The 24965-nt window shown below is 37.9% G+C and overlaps 1 protein-coding gene and 1 long non-coding RNA gene across 2 annotated transcripts; one reads left to right on the top strand and one right to left on the bottom strand.

Moving 5' to 3' along the window:
- Positions 1-7803: 7803 nt before the first annotated feature.
- LOC110725910 (signal peptidase complex subunit 3B-like) lies at positions 7804-13540 on the bottom strand. Its single transcript, XM_021905377.1, has 6 exons — positions 13155-13540; positions 13002-13049; positions 11882-11944; positions 11474-11527; positions 8491-8577; positions 7804-8271 (listed from the first exon to the last, which is right to left on the bottom strand). Exons 1-6 carry the CDS (start codon positions 13278-13280, stop codon positions 8146-8148), a joined length of 504 nt encoding a protein of 167 aa, XP_021761069.1. The 5' UTR covers positions 13281-13540; the 3' UTR covers positions 7804-8145.
- A 9955-nt stretch (positions 13541-23495) lies between these two features.
- LOC110725900 lies at positions 23496-24370 on the top strand. The gene is made up of 2 exons (XR_002512249.1): positions 23496-23883; positions 24138-24370. It is a non-coding gene; the product is annotated as an uncharacterized LOC110725900 (long non-coding RNA).
- Positions 24371-24965: the final 595 nt, after the last annotated feature.

The following is a 24965-nucleotide window of genomic DNA, read 5'->3' as shown; positions in this document are numbered from 1 at the left end:
TGTATTTAGCCGTCTCAGACCATGCCCTCAGTGCCGTTCTCCTTGCTGAGCGAGACGGCGTGCAGCTCCGGTTTACTTTATTAGCCATGTTCTTAAAAATGCTGAACTCCGGTACCCCATGGTTGAAAAATTTGGCCTCGCTTTGTATATGGCATTCAAAAAATTAAAGCCTTACTTTTTGGCACATCCGGTGGTGATTTACACGGACCAGCCACTCAAGCGGCCAATGTCTACCTTGGACTCATCCGGGAGAATGTTGAAATGGGCTATTGAAATGCAGAGCCTTGAAATCACTTACGAACCAAGAAAGGCAGTGAAAGGTCAGACATTTACCGACTTCATTGTGGAAATGACTCGTCCGGTGGCTCCGGATAATCTTGATCAGGTTTGGAAAGTATACGTAGACGGGAGCTCTACAAAGAACGGCTGTGGTGCAGGTGTAATTTATGAGTCTCCTGAAGGAGACAGATTTGAATATGCACTACGCTTCAAGTTTCAGGCCTCTAACTATGAGGCGGAATATGAAGCCCTGCTAGCCGGCATACGCATGTGTAAGGCGGCAGGGGCCATGAAAATTGACGCCTACTCTGATTCTCAATTGGTTGTTAGCCAGTATGAGGGAAGTTATGAGGCTACTCATCCGGCTATGATTAAATATCTTCAGGCAGTCAAAGAAGAGATCAATGCACTTGAGGAATTCCGGCTGAATCAGGTGCCTAGGTCGGAAAACAACCAGGCGGATGCATTGTCAAAGCTGACATCTTCCGCCTGCCATGATACGCCTCGGTCAGTCTTCTGGGAAGTTCTTGAAAAGAGAAGCATCTATGAGGATCCCGTTGGAATTCTGGACCGAAGCTCTACCTGGATGGATGGCATCCGGGCCTATCTCTCAGACGGCACACTTCCTGATTCGCCACAGGAAGCAGCCGTCCTGAAAAAGCGAGATGCAAGATTCGAGTTGAAAAATGGAGAACTCTTCAAGGCGGGGTTTCTAAAGCCTTTGTTGAAGTGTGTCACCCCAGAAAAGGGGAAAGAAATTCTCGAAGACTTGCACTCGGGATTCTACGCCTCTCACATAGGCGGCAGGTCCCTAGCCGTCAGAGCCAGACGACATTACTTTTGGCCCACTTTTGAGGCGGACGCCAAGGAGTTGGTGAAGAAATGTGACAAGTGCCAAAAATTTGGCAAACTCATTCACCGTCGGGCTATTGATCTGACGACCATCCACAGCCCAATCCCGTTTGCAAAATGGGGCATGGACATTCTAGGTCCTTACACGCCTGCTCCAGGAGGAAAGCGCTATATCTTAGTGGCTGTGGATTACTTCACCAAGTGGGTTGAGGCTGAGGCGGTTAAAAACACCAAGACCTCAGACGTAATTTCCTTCATCTGGAAGAACATTATCACCCGGTACGGGGTACCCATGCCTATGGTTTTTGATAATGGTCCTCAGTTTGAGACGCCTCAGCTAAAAACTTGGTTGGGAGATCAGGGGATCTCAAGCTATTTCGCATCTGTTGGCCGGCCCCAAGCAAACGGCCAAGTTGAAGCTTTCAACAAACTCATCTCAGACGGCATTAAAAAGAAAATAGAAAGAGCTGGTGGCTTATGGGAAGAAGAATTAATCCATGTCCTGTGGGCCATCCGGACAACAGCGAAAGGGGCAACCGGTGAAACCCCATTTCTCATGGTTTACGGTGCTGAAGCCGTCTTGCCCATCGAACATTACGAGCCGACTCTCAGAGTCATGCTGTATGATGAAGAGGCAAACTGGGAAGCAATGCGCCTGGCATTGGATTCACTCCCAGAACGCAGGGGCAATGCCGCCTTGCGTCATGAGATTTACCGTCTGAGAATGAAGAAAGCCTACAACAAAAAAGTACACAAGCGTCCCTTGAAAGTTGACGACTTAGTGTTACGAAAAATGGAGGCAACCGGTAGGGCCAATGAGTTGGGAAAGCTAACCCCAAATTGGGAAGGCCCCTACCGGATCTATGAAGAAGTAAGGGACGGCACCTACCGCCTGGAAACTCCAGACGGAAGGCGTCTGCCTAGAACTTGGAATGTAGACAATCTAAAAAAGTACTACTTCTGAGAATGTAAACTTTTTGTAAACAGTGTCAGTTAATGAAGATTCAGACTTTGTTTGCAAAATTATCGTTTGATTATCCATCCGGGTAATATCCAGGCGGATTCCTCATTTACCTAACTAAGTTCGATACTTAGTGAAGGTTTCATTTGTTAGTCCGCCTGGGTAATACTCGGATCTCTTGTTTATTTAAGTTTGATTTTGTTTATTCAACTGCTTGATTATCCGCCTGGGTAATACTCAGACGAATTCTCCATTTATCTAACTAAGTTTGATACTTAGTATGATACTATCCGCCTGGGTAATACTCAGACGGATTCTCCATTTATCTAACTAAGTTTGATACTTAGTATGATCAAATATTTGTCTGTCTGTCTGGATATTACCCAGACAGACTCGTATGCTTAAAAAACTAAGTTCGATACTTAGTGTAAATTCAACACTGATTAAGAAACTAAGCACAAAAACGTTTAGTGGCTACACAACCGGTCTCAAAAAGGACCAGAGGCTAAAATGGCCTGATGGTTACTATTTTGAATTAAACGTTTAGTGGCTACACAACCGGTCTCAAAAAGGACCTGAGGCTAAAATGACCGGGCGACACCCCTCTTGGTGCAATCGTCGCAGAGAAAAGATTATCTGTCGGTTCTACGTATCCACAGACGGCAAAAATTGAACGACCAAATTGGTCAACTCATAGCCGTCTGACTAAAATAACCTACGAAGAACGAATAAGTTCCTAAATACCGGATGCCCATAGGTATCAGTCGGTAACCGGCTGAAGTTCTCACAGGTTATTTATTTTAAAATTGCACCTCACCCCAATTGGGGCAAGAGTTCAATGGCTATGAAATCTCTACCAAGACGGGCATAAGCCGTCTGTGTAGTGACTGAAACGCCTGTTGGTGTACGGCTGTGCACTTGGTTTGGGGCAATCACTACTGTGATTGATTGACTTACAAACATATCATGCTCTTTGCAGCATCAAACGTTTTCAAGTCAATCAACCAGCTCCAATTGAAACCAATCACACAGCCGTCCAGGGGCAAGGACAGCCGGACTACTGATTAGTTAGGCAAGAAATCGCCGCATGCTTTTGATAAGTTAGGCAAGAAATCGCTGCATGCTTTCGATAAGTTAAGCAAAAATTAAAATTTGCAAAAAAACAAAAATTCAAATGTTAAATGATCAAAACCGACATAGTCGGTGCAATTTATAAAAGTCCATCCAACCAAACGGTTGTAATGGATCAAATGTTAACCGGACCCCGTCCGGGAGAAAGAAATTGTTAATTAACCTGGCTCCATAGCCGGTAAAAACACAAATACTCGGCACAAAGGCCGGAAAAAGCAAGTTTTGGCATACAACCGCTGAATAAAAATTAAAAAATCAAACTGGCATACTGTCGCTGAGGGGTCACTTCTGGCTTGCGGACGGAGCCTCCTGGTTCTCCCCCTTCTCCTCATCATCTGAGGGAATTTGGTGCGCTTCGCCGGGACCAGGAAGCTCAGGCGCGGTTGGCTCACTGTTGCTGAGCCAGGCTTCAAAGGAGGCAGGCTCTGGCTCACCTTGCTCTCTCAAGTACACCACGTACTCGACATAGCTGTGTGCCATTGCCCAGATGCTATAATCAGCTTCTGGGTACAAGGCAGCCCAAGCAATCTTCATACGGGCGTCGTTGTCAGCATCACTCTCAGCAATAAGGCGGTTTTGCTCCACCTCCAGGGTTGTTGCAAAGTTTTTCTGAGCTTGAGCAGCATCCTTCTCCAGCCTCTCAACCTTGGCTTTCAGTTTGCCAAGGTCCGCCTGGGCCTTCTTGAGTGCCTCATCAGCCTGCTTGGCGCTCTCGTCTTCCTTCTTCTGGGCCTCCTCCGCCCCCTTCTTGGCCGTCTCAGCATCCGTTGCCCGCTGGTCGGCCGCCTTCAGATCTAGCTCCAGCTGCTGGATTTTAGACGCTTGTGTCATAATTATTGCTTTAGTTTCAAGTTCATTTACGATAGTCGAGTGTAAAGCAATATTATCAGCGTCTATGGCGGACTTCTTGGCCCTTTTTACCTCTTCCCGTTTGCGGGAATAAGGACGTTTGAGCCCGTCCACCCGTAGCATGGCCTGCAAAAGCAGGCGGTATAAGAATTACAGGCGGGATAACTACTTGGGAAAAATAACATTGAATTGACAAGTTTCTTACCTCAGCCAGAAGGGATAGAATGCGTTCAAAATTGAACGTCTCTATCCCAGGGATATTGTCCTTATCCCTCTTCCGGACGGCATCCAGCATGGCCTTGGCGTGCTTCTGGACGTCTGGCCAGCGGGGAGATTGATCTGCACCACAATCAACACGTGATGAGTGCAAAACTAAGGCAACACCTATCTGTTGCCGACCGTCTGAGGATGATGTCTGTTGGGAGTGGGATTTCACCCGTAAAGGCCACCACAGCTCAGGCGGGGATTCAAAAGGGTTCTTACCTTCAGAGCCGGCCAAGCGGGAAACGCTTGCAGGCGTGGTGAACCCCGCGGCTGCTGATAAGGGGTTGACAAGATCAAGGCACACGCTGCCGCCTACCTTCTCGAGCCGCCCCGCTACCCGCATCGTCTTAGCCCCGGATGAGGCGCCAGGAGTTGACACAGAGGCAGACTTTTTTATTTTATTGAGAACGGCTGGGGCCTCCTCTCTAGCCCGTTTGAGATTCTTCTCAAACGATTTCCCAACTTCTCCCCCCTGTGAAAATACACAAGTAAAGGTTAGTATCCGGGCAAGACAGTTTATAAAATAAACTTAAGAAAGGGTCAGGCGCTCAATACCTTGGCCCTGAGCTCGGCCGCAGCTTTCTCCGCAAGATCTTTGCGGATGGTCGCAGAAGACCGCTTGGGAGTTTTCTCCGACTGCAACATGTTTAGCGCTTCTTCTGCAAAAAAGAAAGAAATTGATCAGAATCATAAATCAATTCCGATAGAAAAATACTACAGACGGTGTGAACCCAGGCGCATACGTTTATTAAACATGTGCCCTAGCCCGCAGGCGGCTAGGAAACATTCATCCCTGAACCAGGCGCTCTTGGGAATCCAATTCTTAGGGACTTTTATTGTTTCCCCGGTTGACAGAGTTGCGTCTGTGAGGTCGAAAAAGTCTGCCTCGATTATCTTGTCAAAGTCTTCCTCTGGGATCCGGGGAAGAGCGCACTTCCTGCCTAACAAGTCGGGCTTCTTATTATACAGACGAAATTCATAATTTTCCCGTCTGGTTGGGGCTGACATCATATAGAACCTGTGCTTCCAGCCATCGAACTTGGAGACCTTGTCCAAGGTCATCATGTATTGCGGCTGTGTGGTTAGAGTATACCACGCCCTCCAGCCGCCTGGGCTTCTGCTGAGATAATGCATGCTTGCAAAGGCCTCCCAGCCGGGGTTAAGCCCTTAGAACTCGCAGGCGGCAACATACCCCAGAATGTTGGTCCAGGAGTTGGGGGTAAATATCCAGACCCCAAGGCCGTAGCCTCTCAAAATTGCCTTCACCGCCTGGTGAAGGGGGAAGCGAAGGCCGGCTTTGAACGCCGCCTCATAACAGCCAAAATAGCTGTTGGCGTTCTCTTGATCATCCCCCCAAGCGATGGTGCCCAGCTCAGGCGGCACCCGGATCTTATACCCGTCTCCAAGCGGGTGCATTTTCTTATAGTTCTCTAAGTTCTCCCCCATCTGGATTCGGTCCTTGGAGGAGACGTGGATGCTGAAGGGATCGTCCTTCTCATTCCACTTTTTCCTTTCTTCCTCCTCGCTATCTGGAAGAGGGGGCAAGTCATCGCTGCTCTCGGAGGTAGAGGCGGAGCTGTCGCTCTCCGTCTCCCCCTCGCTTTGGTCCATGGGGGCAGAGGCGGCCTCGTCGCCGCCTTGGTCACACTCTTCCAAGAAAGAGTCAGCAGGGGTTGAAGGGGCGCGCGGAGGGGATCTCTCCAGAGCTGTCTGGTCTCCCTGACCAGACGATTCTCCCTTAGGCGTTTGGCCGCCTGAGCCTTCGCTTCTATAATTCGGATCAGTGGCCGTCTGCATTTTCCGAGCCATGGTGTCCTGCACGGACACATAACTGGTCGGAATCCATGGCAAAGGGTGGTCCCAACACCCCGAGCCGGCACTCCCAGTCCTAGACTCAGCCGTCCCTGGTGACCGGCTGGACTCTAACCTAGGTTGTGTCGTGTGTGTTGGTGATGCATCCATTTATTGCAAGAAATATGTACAAACGGTGAAAAAAAGAAAAGAGCTGAGAGAGACAGAGACGGTACCTTTGGATTTGATATCTGAAGGAAGGCGGGTCCGGCTGGGTTGCGGAAGAACAAAGTTTCTTGCTCGCGCCTGACTAAAACGGATGTCTTCTGCTCTCTCGAAGTTTCTCTCTAGAAAATTTTTGTAAAACGTACAAAATTATGAGGGTAAATTTGGGGGCATTTCTGTAATTTCCCCGGAAGATGAACGGTTACTCTGTAACGGTAAAATTACCGCCAGCCGGAGCGTGACATGTGTCCCAGATGCCACGTGGCGTGCCACGTCACATCTGTGAGGGGAAAATGTTTAGGGTAATTTTACCCTGCCACGTGGCCCAATTAGAAGGTGACACGTGTCAGCCCCAGATTGGTTTAAAATGGACCAATCCCTGCTCGACACGTGTCATTCCCGAAATTAAGGGAAAAGGCGGCCTTCAGGCCCAAATCCCTAGAATGCCGCCAAACGGTGCAACCCACCAATGATTAGGGTTCAGTAACCTAATCAGGGGCACAATTCCCAAAGACCCTATAAATAGGGAGATATCCCTCATTTTGAGGACACGTTTTATCATTTATTACACATTTTACTCTTTGATAGAGACATCCTGAGCTTGGAATCCGGGTAGATCCCCACCTAAATTTCCGCACCTTTTTCTCCCTTCAAGTTTCTAACTTGTGCGTCGGAGGCGGAGCACCACCCAACTGGTGTCTCCGTTTGTTTTGCAGGTACAGCTCACCCCGGATCAGTCTTTGTGTTGTAACTCTCCCGAGGGACAAAAACACCCAAAACAGTACTATTAATTCATTCAGTGGTACTCACTACGTGTAGAAATAGTATCACTACGATAGAAATAGTATCACTATATGGTCAATGGTAGTATCTAAGCTTTCGACGGAACATTCAAAAAGTGACCCCACTTACCCATCTCTCTCCTCCTTTCTCTCACCCCCATGTACTTTTTAATATTTTAGTATTTGTTATGCATTTGCAAATGCATAACTAACCTCCCTCATTATTTCCTCATCAACAATCTAACAATTTTCCTAGCTAATATCATCTGAATAACATTTGACAGATGATTTTTCCAGGTTGGGGCCATTAGTCTCTCACCTATATAGTGATTTGGATACATTGCTTTTTTAAACATCAACTATGTAAGACTGTTCTTTTCATCTTATTAGTTATTACTAATTACAACTTATTTTTCCTGACTTTTACTATAAGTAAACTTATTTATACTCCCATAGCTGATGTTTCAACACAATCACTGCATGAATAGCCTGGAAACAATAAATATACTTTGTATATCGAACCTAAAAGAAATTAGTTTGCCTTAAGACAACCGCGACTGATAAATAAGAGCAGACTGCAGAGCATCCACTACCTAAAGCTTTTAACAGGAACGCAAATTAGCTCGTTACCAATAAGCGCCCAAAGGTTTAGCTCAGACATGATCACGGTGCCAAGAAAAATTTGTAGCCATGCTTCTTCCATTTTATCATGGTCATATACACAAAATCATATCATTGATCATTGTACAGTAGTGGAAATCAGCTTTTCATTGTGAAAAATTCTGCTGCTATTGTTATTTGCCGGTGCAGTTGTTATAATCTTATTCCCTCTCTGAGGAAATACGTAACTAGAATGAAATTCAAAGCTTTCTTGTTCACCTTTGCTTGACAATAAAAAGTCCAAAAGCTTATCTTTTCATTGCTTTAACTTTTGTCTAAACATGTGATGTCAAAATCCTTAAATAAGAAACTCTAAACCTCAGTCTTAACTTGAAGAGATCAATAGGTGGATCATCTGTATTGCTCTGGTAAGTGGTATCCTGACAGCACAATTTTGTCAGCAAACATCTTTCCAGTCTTGGGCATTACATGCCAGTGCAATGTTAAGTTGAACTCCTTGCCTCGCAAATTGCTTCCCTGGAATCAACATGTAATAGTTACAAAGCTTTCAATTAACTAGTTGCTACAAGTTTAGTTCAATGGCCATAAAACTACGATAATGCTTTTAACATAACTATGGCAGCCACTGCATTAAAATGCATGGAAAAACGAATAATAAGATGTTACAGCCAACTGCTATACGCAGGCAGTGCCAAGAAGAGGGGAACAGAAAAAAGAAGACAGGTAAATTCCTACCTGATCAGTAAATCGGTACTTGTTTGAGATACTAACTGAAAACTTGGCCTTTTCTTTTGATTCTATGATCGTATCCCAGAGCGAAAGCTGCTCAAAAGAAAATTAAATAACAAATTAGTTATCACAAAAGGTTTAAACCTGACAGCATGACAAGCAGGTTTGCAGTGGAAAGGGTGTAGTGAATTAGTTATAGAATATATTAGTTACTGCAAAGGGTTTTCCAGAAGTATAAACCTGAGAACATGACCTAGCAAAATTTAACATCAGTACTGGAAAATATCTTTTGTGTGTATTTTAAGAGGACAAAGGACTTTCAAGATTAGACCCTTTTCAAGATAGCAGAACAACCAAAAGAGCTGCCCAAAATTATCACCTAATTAAACTTCATTTGTGTATCAAAACTCTTTTGACTGATTTCCTCTGTTCTATACTTACATTTCCTTAACTGGAAGTTTCAAATCAATAGCTATACATCCAATTTTGGTATTGCACTCTCTCTATCTCTCTGCTCATCACATAGTCCCTCTTATATCTCTATTCCTCTCCAATTCACGTGATCTCCTTAGTTTGTGTACCCCAACTGGCCAACCCCATGTAGCAAATAGCATAGAACAGAGGAAATAAAGTAAAACAAGTTTAAAAATGAAATCACATGGACTGTATGTTGAATCCAGGGTTCAATCAACATAGAAGGAACAAATTGAGAGGAGGAAACAATTGAATGTCAGTCGACCTGAAATTCTACACAATATTTTCAGAATTTCAGCTGCACCTGTAACACTAACAATGTGATATGGTTGACAAAGAACTTGACCTTGCCCAAACAACTGACATGGTTACCAAGATCATTGAATCTATTATAATGGACATCTCTAAACAAAACTATCACAGAATTGTTTCCCACCCACCATTATATCAAATCTGACTTAGGGCATGATCTCTTCACCTTATTTATGCTGAGCTAAAATTATTTTTACTGAACAAAGATTATTTTTACCGAATTGAACTTATTTTTGCTCAATTGAAATAATTTTTACTGATTCTCTATTGTATATCTTACTCTCTATCACTTCGTATATATCTCCTTAAAAGCTACTGATTTTATTGATTAAAAATTATTTTTACTGAATTGAAATTATTTTTACTAAAATGAACTTATTTTTACCAAACTAGAATTAACTTTACCAAATAAAGTTTTTAAAGTGAAGTGAATAGGGCCTTAGCATAAAAGAGGAGGCAGTGGTAAGGGGTTTGGAGCACTATGTCACTAGCCTTACATGCCTCGGCACAACAAGTCCTATATGAGGCAACCTCCCTATGCCTATGTGCCTATACTTATTCACGTGTCTTGGTGCAGGTTCGTATCATTGTGCATGTTATCTTCTATTGTAATTGTTATTAACGCTCGTTGCGCACATAGGGGAAAGCTGATTTGGTTAGAGCCTCGGGGATTCATGCGCCGCATGGCGATCAACGCTCATCCCGTTGCAACTATCTAGTGAGCTAGGGATGCCTATGTCACATCAGAAGCCTCATCTTATGGAACCTTTTATTGATTTTATTTTTAGATTTAATTGTTGACAAATCAACATAAAGCATCACAGAGCATAATAGCCATATGCAAGCAATATAGCAGAGAGCAAAAGTTGTCGGATTAGAACAAAAAGATTCTCAAACATTATTGAGATGTTGTGGTATGCAAATTGCTGACAAGTTCTTTCATCTCCAAAAAGATCTTACTTTATACATCAAGTTAAGGCATCAAAGACTCCTTGAAACACATTTGACAAAATAGCATGTGTCAGGTAGGGTATGTGATTTCTTAGGTTAGGTCATCATATTCAGTTGCAGCAATTCCTCTATGCTACAAAGTAAGGTATCCCACTAGTTAATAGCATCAGCTGTTTATTTTTCAATTTTATTTTTTTATAGATATAGAAGTTTTTTGCTGATAAGAACATAGATAAAGTCCCAGTTACCCTATCTTCTGAATTTCTGATTATTGACTATGCTTCTACTGATCTGCAGACTCAATAAAATTTACAGTAAACTCTTTGAGACCATCTACATCCAACCATATTGATGAGAAACGGCTAGAAAAAGAAGCTCATAAAGAATATATTACTAGGAAAATGATCACACCAGACCAGAATAAATAAAATTGACCCATCATCTAAACATCAAAGGCTCGTAAGGACCCATCAAAACCCCACGAGATATAGGCTTGTCTTCCATCCATACCAGAATAGGGGCCTTGCTTACAATTTTAAAAAGTCTCAAGCTACTAGCTTAACCATTGGAGTTAGAAAAGAAATTTAGCTTGGGCAAGCTAATTTGCTCGACAATTAGGTAGCAAGGAAATAGCTAGCCATTGGGGTACAAATTAGCTTAAAATGTTACTATGTGGCAAGGTAAGGTATTTTGACAATTAGCTTGCCGTTGGAGATGCTTTTTCTCTCATATTTGTAGGGAGCTACTTTGCGGATTGTCGCCTTGTCGGTAGTGGTAGATAAAAAAGAAGTCTATATGTTTTGTAAGGTATTCACCAAAATAAAATGGTTGCATCTTCATCCAATATCTTTTACATGAAATCTATTTTATTAGAATCTTGCACTTTGGCTTAATTAAGAATTCTTATTATGCGGAATAAGATCCCATTCTTGCAATTGATCCCATTTCAATATTCCGTCTATACAGCACAATTGCACAAGTGAGTTCTGAATTACTGACATCTTTCAGCTTTTCCTTGTTCTTTGGGCATGAGAATGGAAAAAGGTTGCCTTTAAACTTTAAAGTCTCAATCCACTTTCCTATAGTATCTATCCTAAGGTACAGGTACACAATGTTAGGCAAGTGATTTCAAATAAAACAACAAATTTTTTTAACCGCAGCAGTTTGGTAGTTTCGCATTTAACAAACACCAGAAACAGGATATAAAACACACACACACACGGAAGATAACAGTGTCTAATCACCCAATTACCTGATTCAGTACATGTTTTTTGGTTTCATACTCAGCAGCAACAAATGCGAACACCTACAACAAAAATAACAGAAGAGCTTAGTCAATAACAATAAAAGTCTATAATTCAGCCCTAAGAAAGAGGTTATGCTAGAGTAACTATCCAAGCAGGTTCTAGATTTCTAACACAATAAAAGAGAACCAAGCACCTAGTTCAAGTTGACCTTTATTGACTTAATGCCAAAGAAAAGCAAGAATTACATAAAAACAGTAAATCCTACAACTAGCTGCCACAGTTTTTTTTTTAATACTAATCTCTTATGAACGAGATTGGAGGAGACAGGTAGGAACACAAACAACGGAAAATTCAACAAAAGCATGACAAGAGAAACATTAACACTAGGATTGCATGAAAATATTATGATGAACCTGCTTTGTATTCCATGTAAACAATGACTGGAGATCAGCTGAAATATTCAGCACCATGGCAACCTGGAAAAACAAAACATTAGAACAATTCCAATCGAAAGGAGAATAAAGAAAAAAGATTAAGAACACATGTCTCAATTAGTATAAGCTACACCCAGTTGTATTTGTATATAACTTTTACCAGCAACTGGTTAAAATAACAATGTATTGTAGTTTTTTTTTAATGTAATAATGTGCTTCTTTTAAGATTGTTATGTGCTTTTAAAATGATTATTATGCTTCATATGCTTTCATTCCTTACCAATTGCTGTCTATGAGCTTTTCTTTATCATCAATGTGCTTCTATAATAATATTTGTGCTTTCATTTTGATGTTGTATGCTTTTGTTTCATACCTATGTGCCTTTCTTACAAGAAAAATACTCAAACTAACCCTTTTACATGAAGAACTACGGGCTTGTTTGGTTGACATTATAAAATGAGGGTATTGAAAATTCATGGGAATTGATAAAGTGGGTAGTTGTTTGGTTGATCTAAAAAAGCAAAAATGAGGGAAGTGAGAATTCATGGGAATTTCAACTTCCCTCAAAACATGGGAAGTAAATTACCTAGCCCCCCCTTGGTAAACTACAATTCATGGGAATTTCAATTTCCCTCATTACCAACCAAACACACTTTAGAAATTCCTAGGAATGTTATTAAGGAATTAAATTCCCATGAAGTATAAATTCCTATGGGAATTAAATACCCACATCAACCAAACAACACCTACATGTAACCGGGTGTATGTCTAATTTGCGCGTTTCAATTCTAGCTTCAAATTAAAAAGCTAAAATCAACACTTAAATAAAAGATAACAATGGCTTTTATAAAACCAAAAAACATGAAATGGCGCATTCTTATACATCACATTCTCAGACATTTTTATATGTCTAATGTCTTGAACTGGAAATTATCACAGAGAAAATTACTAAATCCATCCTTTCCTGATTTTTCCAAGTCAATTGCTAGTGTATACATATTTTTCAAAGTAACATGCATTAATTAACAAAAAAAAATTGATGAGACAAAAAAAAATAGAAACCCCACAAAAATTAAAAACCCAGAAATTGAAAAATTACCTCATCATTGCCACTGGAGAGTTTCTGAAATCTATGAATGCTGACCACCTAAATTGAAACCAAAAAAACACCCAGATCAGAACAAATAATGAAGATTAATTAAAAATAATTAGAAAAAATAAAAATTGAAAAGATGAAAATAAAAATCTGGACCTTAATGTCGGCAGTAGGAGAAGGGGAATTTAAATTGTCAGAAAAAGAAGCGACGCAGCACATAATTGCAAGAATTGTTACAGCTAGAGTTAGCAGTGCATTAGCTCTGTACCCAAAAGAATGCATCTTTGATGTTTGATTTTGAGTTTTTTCTCTCTTGGATCCCTAAATTGAAGTGAAGTTGGGATCCAATTGAGACAGAAAATTGAAACAATTGATTTTTCTGACTAAGAAATTGTGATTTCTGGGAAAGTTGAATAAAGGAAGGATGAATTTTGGATTTCTGGTCTACAGAAATTGGAGTTTGGACTTGTAATAAATCGAACCTGGGAATTTGAGGGAAACTCTTTATGACGTGTTTCCTGTTTTTTCATTGGTTGTAGTTTTTTTTTTCGTGTTTAGAATAATAGGGGTGGTTAGGGATGAGCAAACCGAGTATCCGGTCAAAATTTTAGGACCCGGATTTGAAATTGGTTGGAACTGAGTCCTAAAATTCGGATTCGGAATTGAAATTGGTTCAACCGGGTCCTAAAATTTAGGAATTGGTATTGGAACCACCGGGTACCGGTTCCGGTTCCGGGTACCCACTTATGTATGTAATTGTTAAAATATAATACAAATTATAATTTTTATTTTAGTTAATTTCATTTTTAGCGTTTAATACTTATATTTTATATGCATGAAGCTATTTGTATTTATGTTAGGTATTAATACAATATTACTTTTTTAATTTACAAATTAGATACATTCAACATATTTTTATTATTTCAAATTTATTTAGTTTAGCATATATTAAATAACCGGGTACCCAACAGGTTCCGGTTCCAAAAAGTTGAGAATTGGAATTGGAATTGGTTATAACTAGGTTCTTAATTTATTACCCGGAATTGGAACCACCGGGTCCAATTCCGGTTCTGGACCCTCCGGTTCCGGTTCCAATTCCGGGTACCCAGAATTTTTTCTCACCCCTAGGGGTAAGCATGCAATGAGACGGATACCCGTACCATTACTACTAACGGTTCGGGTATCCGATAACCAAAATTCCTAAAAGTGATATCCATAATCCGAACCGATAAGTTCGGGTACCCGGATTTTCGGATCGGTTATCGGCTACCCAATAAGAAATCCTTTTTCTACAAGTGTGTTATTACCCGGAGAATGAAAAATGAAATAAAAGGAATCAAGAACAATGAGGGAACCTGGTGCTCCGATGATCCCTCTATTCATGCTTTATTTATTTCATGCAGGTACTCCTCAAGAGTGGGATTGTAGCAACTGGGACATCTAGAAGCAATCTATTCCTAAGCTCTCTGATAAGCACATCGTCTTGTTAGGGCTCCCGTTCACAAAAAAAGATGTGAAGCAAGTTGCCTTCAGCATGAAGGGCCACAAATCACCAGGACCTTATGGCATTCCTCCTTCTATTTTTCAACAAAACTAGAAGACGGTAGAAGATGATGTGTTTGGCTCTTGCTCGGATTTCTTTAGAGAGGGTTATTTACTTAGGGAGCTCAATGAAACCTTCATCACCCTCATCCCAAAAGTAAATAACCCTGAGTTGGTGTTAGATTTCAGACCGATAAGTTTGTGCAATACATCGTATAAGATCATATCAAAATTCCTTGTGAAAAGACTACGACATATCATAGGTGACCTGGTGGGAGAGTGCCAAAATTCTTTTGTCCTAGGGAGGTCCATATCTGACAGTACCTTGGTGGGACATGAATTACTCCACAAAATTAAGAAGAAGGCATCAACGGGAAAATTTGAAAGCATTCTGAAGGTCGATCTTAACAAGGCCTATGATAGGATAAGCTAGAATTTTGTGGAAAATGTTCTAATCCAAATGAACTTTCCTTCCCTTTGGGTTCAATGGATTATGCAATGCATCACTACAGTCTCTACCATGTCCTTATTAATGGTGAGTCCTCAAAGAAAATAGTGCCTAACTCGGGCTTACGTCAAGGAGACACGATCTGACCTTACATCTTCATATTATGTGTGGAGGTTCTCTCGAGAAAACTTGGTCACCTACAAGTTTCGGGCAGCCTTAAAGGAATTAAAGTTTCTCGCTCAGGGCTAACTATATCTCCTCTTTTTTTTGCTGACGATGCTTTGTTTTCCTTAAAGCCGATATTGAAAACTTTGGTGTGATGAAGATTGCTATTGACCAATTCTGCAATCTTTTTGGAGAAATGGTAAACTTCAATAAGTCGTATGTAATATTCTCAAAAAACATGCCTCTAAGGTTCAAGAAAATTCTGAAAAGAATCCTAAGGGTGAAGGACAATGAGAAGATGGGCACATACTTGGGATGTCCAATGAACGTCGATGGAAGGTCCACCGAAGTCTTTCAAGAAATTGTGGATAAAATTGCTTCTAAGCTATCGTCATGGAAGTCCTCAAATTATCTCAAGCGGGAAGATTGATTCTCATAAATGGCATCCTCATTGCCATGGCCAGCCACATTCTTAGCAACTATCTGCTACCCCAAAAAATCATCAAAAAACTATCTTCTTTTATCCTGAAATTCTGGTGGTCATCCTTCATGGAGAAAAGGCCTATCTATTGGAGGAAAACGTCTCTCCTTGAAAATCACAAGCATGAAGGAGGTATTGATCTACGAAACCTTAAGAGTCTCAACCAGGCTCTTGTTTTCAAGCAAGCTTGGAGGATGCACTCAAACCTGCAACTAAATGTTAGCTAAATCTTCAGAGCAAAGTACAAGGATGACTGGTTTGACAGAGGACGAAGAGGTGAGATGAAGACCTTAATGTCTTGGGGTGCTAGAAGCATATTCAAGAGTATCTATCATCTGCGGGATGGTCTTAGAAGAACCATAGCTAATGGTAAAATCATAAAGGTGGAGCATGACTGGTGGGTGACTGATAAGATTATCAAATGCAAGGACAACCAGCTTACTTTCACATAGCAAAAACCAGTTTTTGTTAGTGATTTACTTGACGAACAGGGAAAATGGAAGGTGGGTTTAGTATGGAAATGGTTTAGCCCCGTTATAGCAAAGGATATCCTTGCTATTCACCCCGGTAACCAACTTCAATCTGATGGTTTGGATTGGGGTCCTTCGAGTACAGGGCATTACTTTACAAGATCGGGATATTGGTAGTCAAAGGGTAGCAACAACAATGGAACCCCGACTTCTTGCTTCTGGAAAATATGGTGGAAATCAAAAATTTGGCCTAAGCACAAGATCTTCATCTGGAAATTGATGAACAATGCTCTGCCAACGTTGAGTAACCTAAAGAAGAGAGGCATTGATATTGAAACAAAATGCAAACTATGCAACGCGGAAGAAGAGACCACGAGCCACTTGTTCAGGGAGTGTGAAGTAACAACAAGAACTTGGAGATGCAGTAATCTGGGCATCAACTCGGAAATAGGAAGGAATCTTGACATAAGTACTTGGTTGTCTAACTTCCTATTTTAGTTTCTTTCAACGGATGACGCTCAAAATCATACAACCATGGAATTTGTGAGCACTCTCTGGAGTATCTGGTTGTCAAGAAATAACATCAGCTTCAATAATTCCTTAGTCTCCCCTCATAGTATTATCAGCTTGGGGCAGCACTGGAATCAGAGATGGGACTTAGGGATTAACACCAAAACAGGTGGAAAAAGGGGTCGAATGGCAGCCAACGTGGAAGTTGATGACAGGCACCAAAGTTCCTGTTCAAACCAAGCCAATGACAAGCCAGCTAACCAAAGGTATACCATCATCATTGATGGTGCATGGAAGAAAATGGACAGCAAGCATAGCAGCGCATGGAGAGCAGCTGTTGGGTGGGTAATTAAAGATAGAGGTAATGTAATTAACAGGGGAAAAAGTCCTGTTTTTGCCACTTCACCCTGTCAAGCTGAGGCTAAAGCGGCATTAATGGCTCTACAAAGCTCGAGTTTAGAAAGGGACAACGTTGTGATGTTTACTGATTCTTTGGAGTTGGCCCAAGCAATCTCGGATAGCACTAAAGCCAAAAGGAGATCAAGAAAATTGTGGAGAAATTAAAAAAATGTGCTCTTTTATTCCAAAGTTTTGTGATTAGGAAAGTAAATAGAAGTAGAGTCTTTGAAGCCCATAAACTTGCAGTTGCAGCAAGAAAGGGCATTTAAATCTTCTTTGTTTTCTTGATTGTAAAAAAAAATGTAGTTATTTTGATATAATTTACCACTAATTAACAAACAATATCATATGATTTTGACCAAATTATTAATAATATTACTAATCATTGATATTATAAAGTAACTACAAAGTAAAGTAAGAGTTTATATTTTTAAAAAAATAGATTTAAGTACGAGTTCGAGTTCGGCTGGGAAACTTAACGAGCAAGGACGAGCAAACCCAAGCTTGGCTCAAAAAGCTCGTGAATGAGCTCAAAGCAAAAAAATGCTTATCGGAACGGATCGGGTAATCGTTAATTTTAAAATGATACCCAATAACCATACTCGATAACAAATTATCGGAACGGGTACCCGAACCGTTATGGTTATCAGATCGGGTACCCTAATTTTCGGAACAATTACGAATCTGTTTTTCGGGTAGTTTTGCTCAGCCCTAGTTTAGATGGTCCGTATGGGTTGGGTGGTGAGTGGTGACTGATGAGAGTTGATCTCATATTCACCTAAAATCAGGAGTGAAATTATAATAATTACATGAGCCATCCCTCACTTGATGTTTATAAAGACGGAAAACTTGCATATTAACCACCAAAATTATGCACAGTTCATAGTCAAACGACTAGAACCATAAATATTAATAACAGTTCTTCCATGAACATTGCAAAATTTTTGCCAATTATTTACAAGTTTGCAATTTGATAAAATGTTTATCAAAATGATACAACTAAGGTGCCCTCATAAACCTATAGGTCACCAGCTAAATGTGAGAAAATCCAATTTTCTATCCGTGAGAAACATGAATTGTTTATCCCGGGGTAATTTCGACATTCAAGCTATAAAACCAAGGGTGTTTGTGAACTTTCAACTTTTACTCAATTAACGAGAGAAAACAGAGAAGTTGGACGATCAACTGCTTCGTGATTGGCCATTAATGGAGATAAAATCACAAATTAGGGAAAGCTTATCTTCAATGGTGAAATTAATGAAAAAGGGAAATACCACTTACCTTTGGGTTAACCATACCCTAAATTACTCCGATATTTGTAGGGTTTTCGTTTAATTTAGCGGCGAAGCCGCCATGAATATTGGTGTCGGTGACGATGTAAGGAGGAAGATGAAGGTCGGTGGGATCGCAAGAAGAAGATGAAGATGGTTGTATTTACAGTGGTGATGGTTTGTAGGAGGAAGAATATAGTGGTTATTTTTAGTGGTGCTGGTTTATAGGAGGAAGAAGAATACAGTGGTTAGCAAGAGGACAATGGAGATATGTGTTTTCTTCCTTAACGGCGTTAATTGACAAACCAAAAAAAATCTAATATCATGTCATGCCATATCAGTGATCACTAATCATATCATATCATTGATTATGTCATATTATATCACTAATATATAAAGTCGGTCTCGCAGCCAGACCACGAGATAGTGACACTTGGCATTCTATTATTTCGCCAAATGTCACGCCACATAAGCAACAACTAAACATAAACATATCACATAAAATGTCACGCCAGAGGTCTCTTATGTGCATTAGGACCCACTACGTTTGGCGGTGAAAGAAAAATAGAGAAATAACATACCCGTTGTTAATCTAACGGGTCTTTTATGTACACGAGGGCCCACTTTTCTCGTTGGGAAAATCTAGAGAAATACAGAAAGTCATATCAATATATATATATATATATATATATATATATATTATTAAAACCCATGGCGATACATGCAATTTTGCCATGTGTCACAAATTTTTCCATTTGGCATATATTGTGACGCCACATCATACAAATTCATTGATGATTGAAAACTCAATATATGCATAACCTCTATATATTAATGTTTTGTTTAATTGAAAACTCATTAATGATTGAAAACTCAATATATGCATAACCTCTATATATTAATGTTTTGTTTAATTGAAAAACTCTTCATATACATAACACTTATTTAAATTTCCCTAGCTTGGAATGTAAATCCTTAATAATTGCATAATAATAAAATTTGTAAGAAACTAAACATTACTCCGTATTTTTATGCATTAATTCATAAGATTGTAATTATAGAGTAAAAGTTTTGATTTATATATATTACAATTATAAATATAGAGTAATTTTTATATTGACATTTATACATATTTGATTTATCAATAATATATTTTTTTCACATTGGATTGATTTATCATTTACCCTATATGGAGGGTCAAACCACCTCATACAAACAACTAACTACTTAAGCTATCATATATATTTTTTAAAAAAGCTCTTAAGCTCTCAATGACAAATTAAACAAACCAAAATATATATAGTTCAATTAAAGTAATAAATTTATAATGATCTGGGGCATCGCCCAGGCCAATAACAAGTTTATAAATCAAATGTCTCCTTTACTTTTCTTTATTTATGATTAAAAATTCCTTACTAGTTGTAGGGAATATTTCAAGCATTACCCCTAGCTTGAACCCCTCTGTGATCATACACTAAAGTACGGTGGCGTCCAAAGGGAAAGAAGATAGAGCAAAAGAGTCGCCAACAAGTTTTAGGAACTTGTAAACCGTTCACGAGGTGAAGGTTACACCCCTTAACAATCCAAGAGATCGTCAACTCCAATAGATCTGGAACCATGACTGGTAGTTCGGGGATGAAGGTACAAATCCAACCTAAAAGAGATTGAACCTGCCCTAATAATAGGTCTCTACTTTATTCTGATCGTACTCATGTGCGCTTTCTGACTAACATGCAATCAATAGGATTACCTTAAACCTGTTTAATCTATGTTGGTTGAATATAAATGCACAAATAGAACTATTATTGGCGATCACTTGAATTATAATCATATTAACCCTAAACAAGATTATTAATTATCTTATTAAGCGTGATTACAAGTACCAATTCCCTTCAAACATGCATAAAAGGCGGGATCAAGCAATAACAATAAATATATCAAGAAACATAATAAATCAAAATAACAATATCATAATAATAATAATTAAAATAATCATAATCATGATATTCATGTTAAAGCATAATAATAGCAAGATCATAGGCATGATACTAACAAGATTAATAACAAACCCTAGCATGTCACTAAGCATCAAAGATCAAAGCTTTAACCCTAACATGATACTAACATACTATATTAGTATTAGGAAAGAATATAAAAGGCATCATACTTTTAATCATACTTGATATTAACGTTACCCTAAACATGATACTAGGAAGATCAAAACGCCCTAACATAACATTATGAATCATAATAACAACCTAGACATGATTTCTACATCATAATAACAATGTAAACAATTAAAGCACTTACTTGGATGCCTCGTACCTCTTTCTAATAACAAAATACACACGTTAGTAACTTCAAGGAAAATAAAAAAAACAAACAATTAAATAATAATTGAAAGAGAGATTTGGGACCAAACCCTCAGAAATTAAAACTTTTTACGTCTAGGGCGAAGGCAACTTCGAATTATGCTAGGTGTATCTAGGTCTTGTGAATGCGGAATTTTGTGTAAAAGGTGGTTTAGAAAAGAGATAGGGATGATTATTGGTTGTAGATTGTAGATTAGAGATGAGAATTGATGATTTAAAACAGAGTTTTTAGGAGGCTATTTATAGAGAAAATCAGCCAAAAAGATAGAAAATCAAACCAGAGTTCTGACGTGAAAAAACGAAGTTAGCGCCAGACGCTGACATTAGCCCAGACACTAATGCTAGCGCCAGACGCTAATCATTTTTTTACGCGTTTTCTAAAATCAGATAGAATTTAATCGTACAGGAGGATAAAATCATATTTTCCTTAAAAACACTCTTTTATTCTAATTAAAAATTCCAAAAGGTCAACAAAAGTCAATTTATCAATGCTAATTGAATTAGGAATGAAAAAAACCTTCTAGAAGAATGTAGAAGACTAAAACCATTCCTAATTGCATTAGGAATGATAAATCCATATTAGGCCCTCATCTAGATCATTGGGCCGCATATAAGGCTCAAACTGGGCCCAGTTTAGTAATTTGGCCATAACTGCAAATTCTTGGCTACATTCTAGTGCAACCAAGCTAGCTGCAACACCATTAAATGTGAACATATAGAACGTTAAAATGAACATATGTTTTTTTTCTTCCTTATATCTTAATTCTCTTTCTTATTCTTCCTTAGCTCTATTATTTTTCTCTCTCTTCAGTTTTCTTCTCAATTTAACATTTTCTCTCTCCTCTTTACCTCATTTCCCTTCAATCTTTAAAATTTTCTTCTTCTTTATATAAATTTTTGAGTTACTAATTCGTGTTTTAATGGGTATACTTCTTTCTTTCTAAATCTATGAGTTTCAGATTCAATCATTTGGCTTTATCAAAGAGGAAAGAAAAAAAATGGAGGAGAGAGAAAGTTGAAGTCAAAGAAAACAATGGAGGTTAGATTTTATCAATTTGTAATTGTATTTTGTATGATTTCGTTGACCATGCATGATGATTTATTGTTTGATTGTTTGAAATTATTATGAGTTTGTGATGAATATCAATTAAATTGCTTAATTATTAATGAATATCAATTGTATTGCTTAATTTGTAGTTATTTTCTCCCCCCCCCCTCTCTCTCTCTTTTTCTTTTGATTTTTTTTCTTTTGATTTCTAATCATGTTACAAATCAATAATTAATTTCTCTATGATGAATCAAGATTATATTTAAGGTGTATATTCAATTTTTTAGAGTTTCAATAATTACAATCGAACTTGAATATAATTTCTGTAAAAAAAAAATGAACACGTAGGAATTTAAAAATGAACAACTTTTACAAAATGAGCATTTAGTACACCGAAAATGAATATTAAATACATAAAAAATGAACATATTTCAACAATTTATTTTATCATTATTTTTCATTAATAATTATATACAATGAATTTGAACCTTTATGAAAATCATGTTCATTTTAATATCCTAAATGTTCATAACTTTTTGTTACATGTTCATTTTATAAGTGTTTATTTTTTAATACTAAATGTTCATTTTTATTAAGTTGAAAGTAAAATATAATACGTTGAAAGTTAAATTATCTAAACATTTAGTGTTGAAATTCTGAACAATTTATTATGAATATATATGTTTCGTTATTCATTACGAATATATCTACTATTGATTATGAACACATATGACATATAGAGTGATAATTATTTATATTTTTAACTTTTGTATTGATGATTATATATTATGAACATTCTAAATAATTATTATGAACATATGTTGTGATTGTTATGAACTTTGATTATTTGTTATATTTTAGTGAGTACAGATTAATTGTATTTGTAGAAGACAAAGACTCTGAATTATTGAAGAAACAAGTAAATAGTGATGAAGAAGTATATGATATTACAACGAATTTGCCTTTAAGTTGGAGAATTTCTGATGTATATAATCCCAATTTTATGGTTGTATGATAAATGTTCATTTCTAATATATTAAATGTTCATTTTTTTTGACATGTTCACTTTTTATTACTAAATGTTCATTTTTTTACGTGTTCATTTTTATTACTGAATATTTTTTTTTTTTTCTTTTTTTTTATGTGTTCATTTTTTAACTAAATGTTCATTTTTAAGGTCGTGGTCTAGCAAATTTATGATTATATGATAATCAGATTCATTTTTAATACTACCTCCGTTAATGGTTATGTGCAACTTTGGGGTATTATTTGTGAGATATAAAAAATTGTGAAGTTGCAGATAACCATTAACGGAGGTAGTAAATGATCATTTCCTTATAACATATAAACTTTTTACTAATAAATGTTCATTTTTTTACGTGTTCATTTTTTGTTATTAAATATTCATTTTTTTCTTGTTCATATTTTTTAACTAAATGTTCATTTTTTATTTGGGCCGCGCGTTTTGGGCCTCACTTGTTGTAGCTATCTTGGCTGCACTAGAGTGCAACCAAGACCACTTGGGTCATAACTTCCTCAATATTCATCGGAATTGGGCTTATAATATATCGTTGGAAAGCTCTTTTCAAGCCCTAACCAACTACACTATTAATGGACCCATATCATGGACCAACCAAACTGGATTTTCTATTTTCTTAAAATAGGTTTTCAAAAACAGAGGGAAAAGAAAGAAATTAAAGCTGTCCGTAACACTAAACTTTCCATACTTTCACTTCATTCGATTATGCTTCGACGTGAAAGGTACTCATCACCAGGTTTGATTTTAGGGAGACACAAATGGGTGTCTACACTAGTGCTATATCCATCACCTTTAATCACCTTGATACTCCAGACGTTTCTACTCCTCTTCCTCACTTTATAATTCACTTTAACTTTTATATCCTCTTAATCTTTGATATTATCTATTTGCTTCTTTGATTATTTTTTTCAAATAAACAAAAAAAAAAAAAAAAAATTAAGCAACAACCACCTTCCCTCTAGTGTCGTTCGATGCAACTTCACGCCTCTTAATGGCTCAATTTGAGTGTCTAAATTGCAAGATCTGAAGCATAATAATACTTTGTATGTTTTAAGAGTATACTTTTTGTATGAATTTTTTCTTTTCTTTTTGCTTGGATTTTGACTTTGAATGATAACTCATTTCCGAAAACAGATTCAGGTCAGTTTTTATATGTTATTCATTACTTTTAATTTTTGGTTTTGATTTCTTCTATAACTTTAAAACTTTTGTTTAATTTATATTTTGAAGTAGTACTTTTAGATCTATTGTTTTCATTTTTGAGCACCTTTATGTACTCCAATTATTGTCAGATTACTTTCAATTTTGATTTATTCTGAATATGTGTTTTCTTGTTCTTACTGTGTATATTTTGATCTGATTTTAAATGTTCGCTTTGTTATTGATTATTGCAGAGATTGAATTGGATGAAGATGGCAAATAAAAGTTTATGAGAAGAAAGATATAGATATATAATTATATGTACTCATCTTAAGTTAGTTTTATGTAACCAAAGAATTGCAAGTTTATAAATTGCAAATATTTGGTATATTTGAATGCTATATTTGTTGTACTTTTATGAAGTGTGATTGTATAACTTGTTGAAGCAAGTATGAAAAGTTGTATGATATATCTTGAATTGTACTTTTGCAATGTAATTTTATAATTTCAACAATTTTAATGGAGCGCTAAAAACAAAACTTTCAAAATTTAAATTTTAAAATTTAAATAAATATTACAGTTTTTGAATCCTATTTAAGAGACCCACATTACGAAAAACGGGTCTTTTCCCTTTCAATATGTCTATCATACACCATATCTAGCAGATCCCCCATAATAAGGGGCCTCTTTATCAAACAGACCCTCGAGATAGAGCCCCGTTGTAAAGGGGTCTCTAAGGCCAGGTCTGTAAGCCTATTTTTGTAGTAGTGATCATTTCAACTTCAATCAATTGATCCTCTATTATTTAATCGATCATAACGAACAAAAATCATTGGATAATTACATTTTCAGGATTTGATTAGTTCCGAATTGGAGTAATTTCTTCAATTTTTCCAGAAATTTACAAAAAGTAGTAATGGATGAAGTAAGATTGTGTGGGTTGTTAGGGGAGCTAGGGTTTGAAGGTTACTAGAAATTGGACCCAGATAGTTTTGAATGGCCTTTTTCAATATGATGATACTCGACTTATTCTTGACTAGCTTTGCTCCAATCTTAGGGTTTAAGATGGTGGTTGTAGTGTG

This window comes from Chenopodium quinoa, unplaced genomic scaffold (genome assembly GCF_001683475.1).
Source record: "Chenopodium quinoa cultivar QQ74 unplaced genomic scaffold, ASM168347v1, whole genome shotgun sequence".
Lineage (NCBI taxonomy): Eukaryota > Viridiplantae > Streptophyta > Magnoliopsida > Caryophyllales > Amaranthaceae > Chenopodium > Chenopodium quinoa.
Note: the sequence above shows the minus strand (reverse complement) of the source record. Positions and strands in the feature narration are given on the sequence as shown.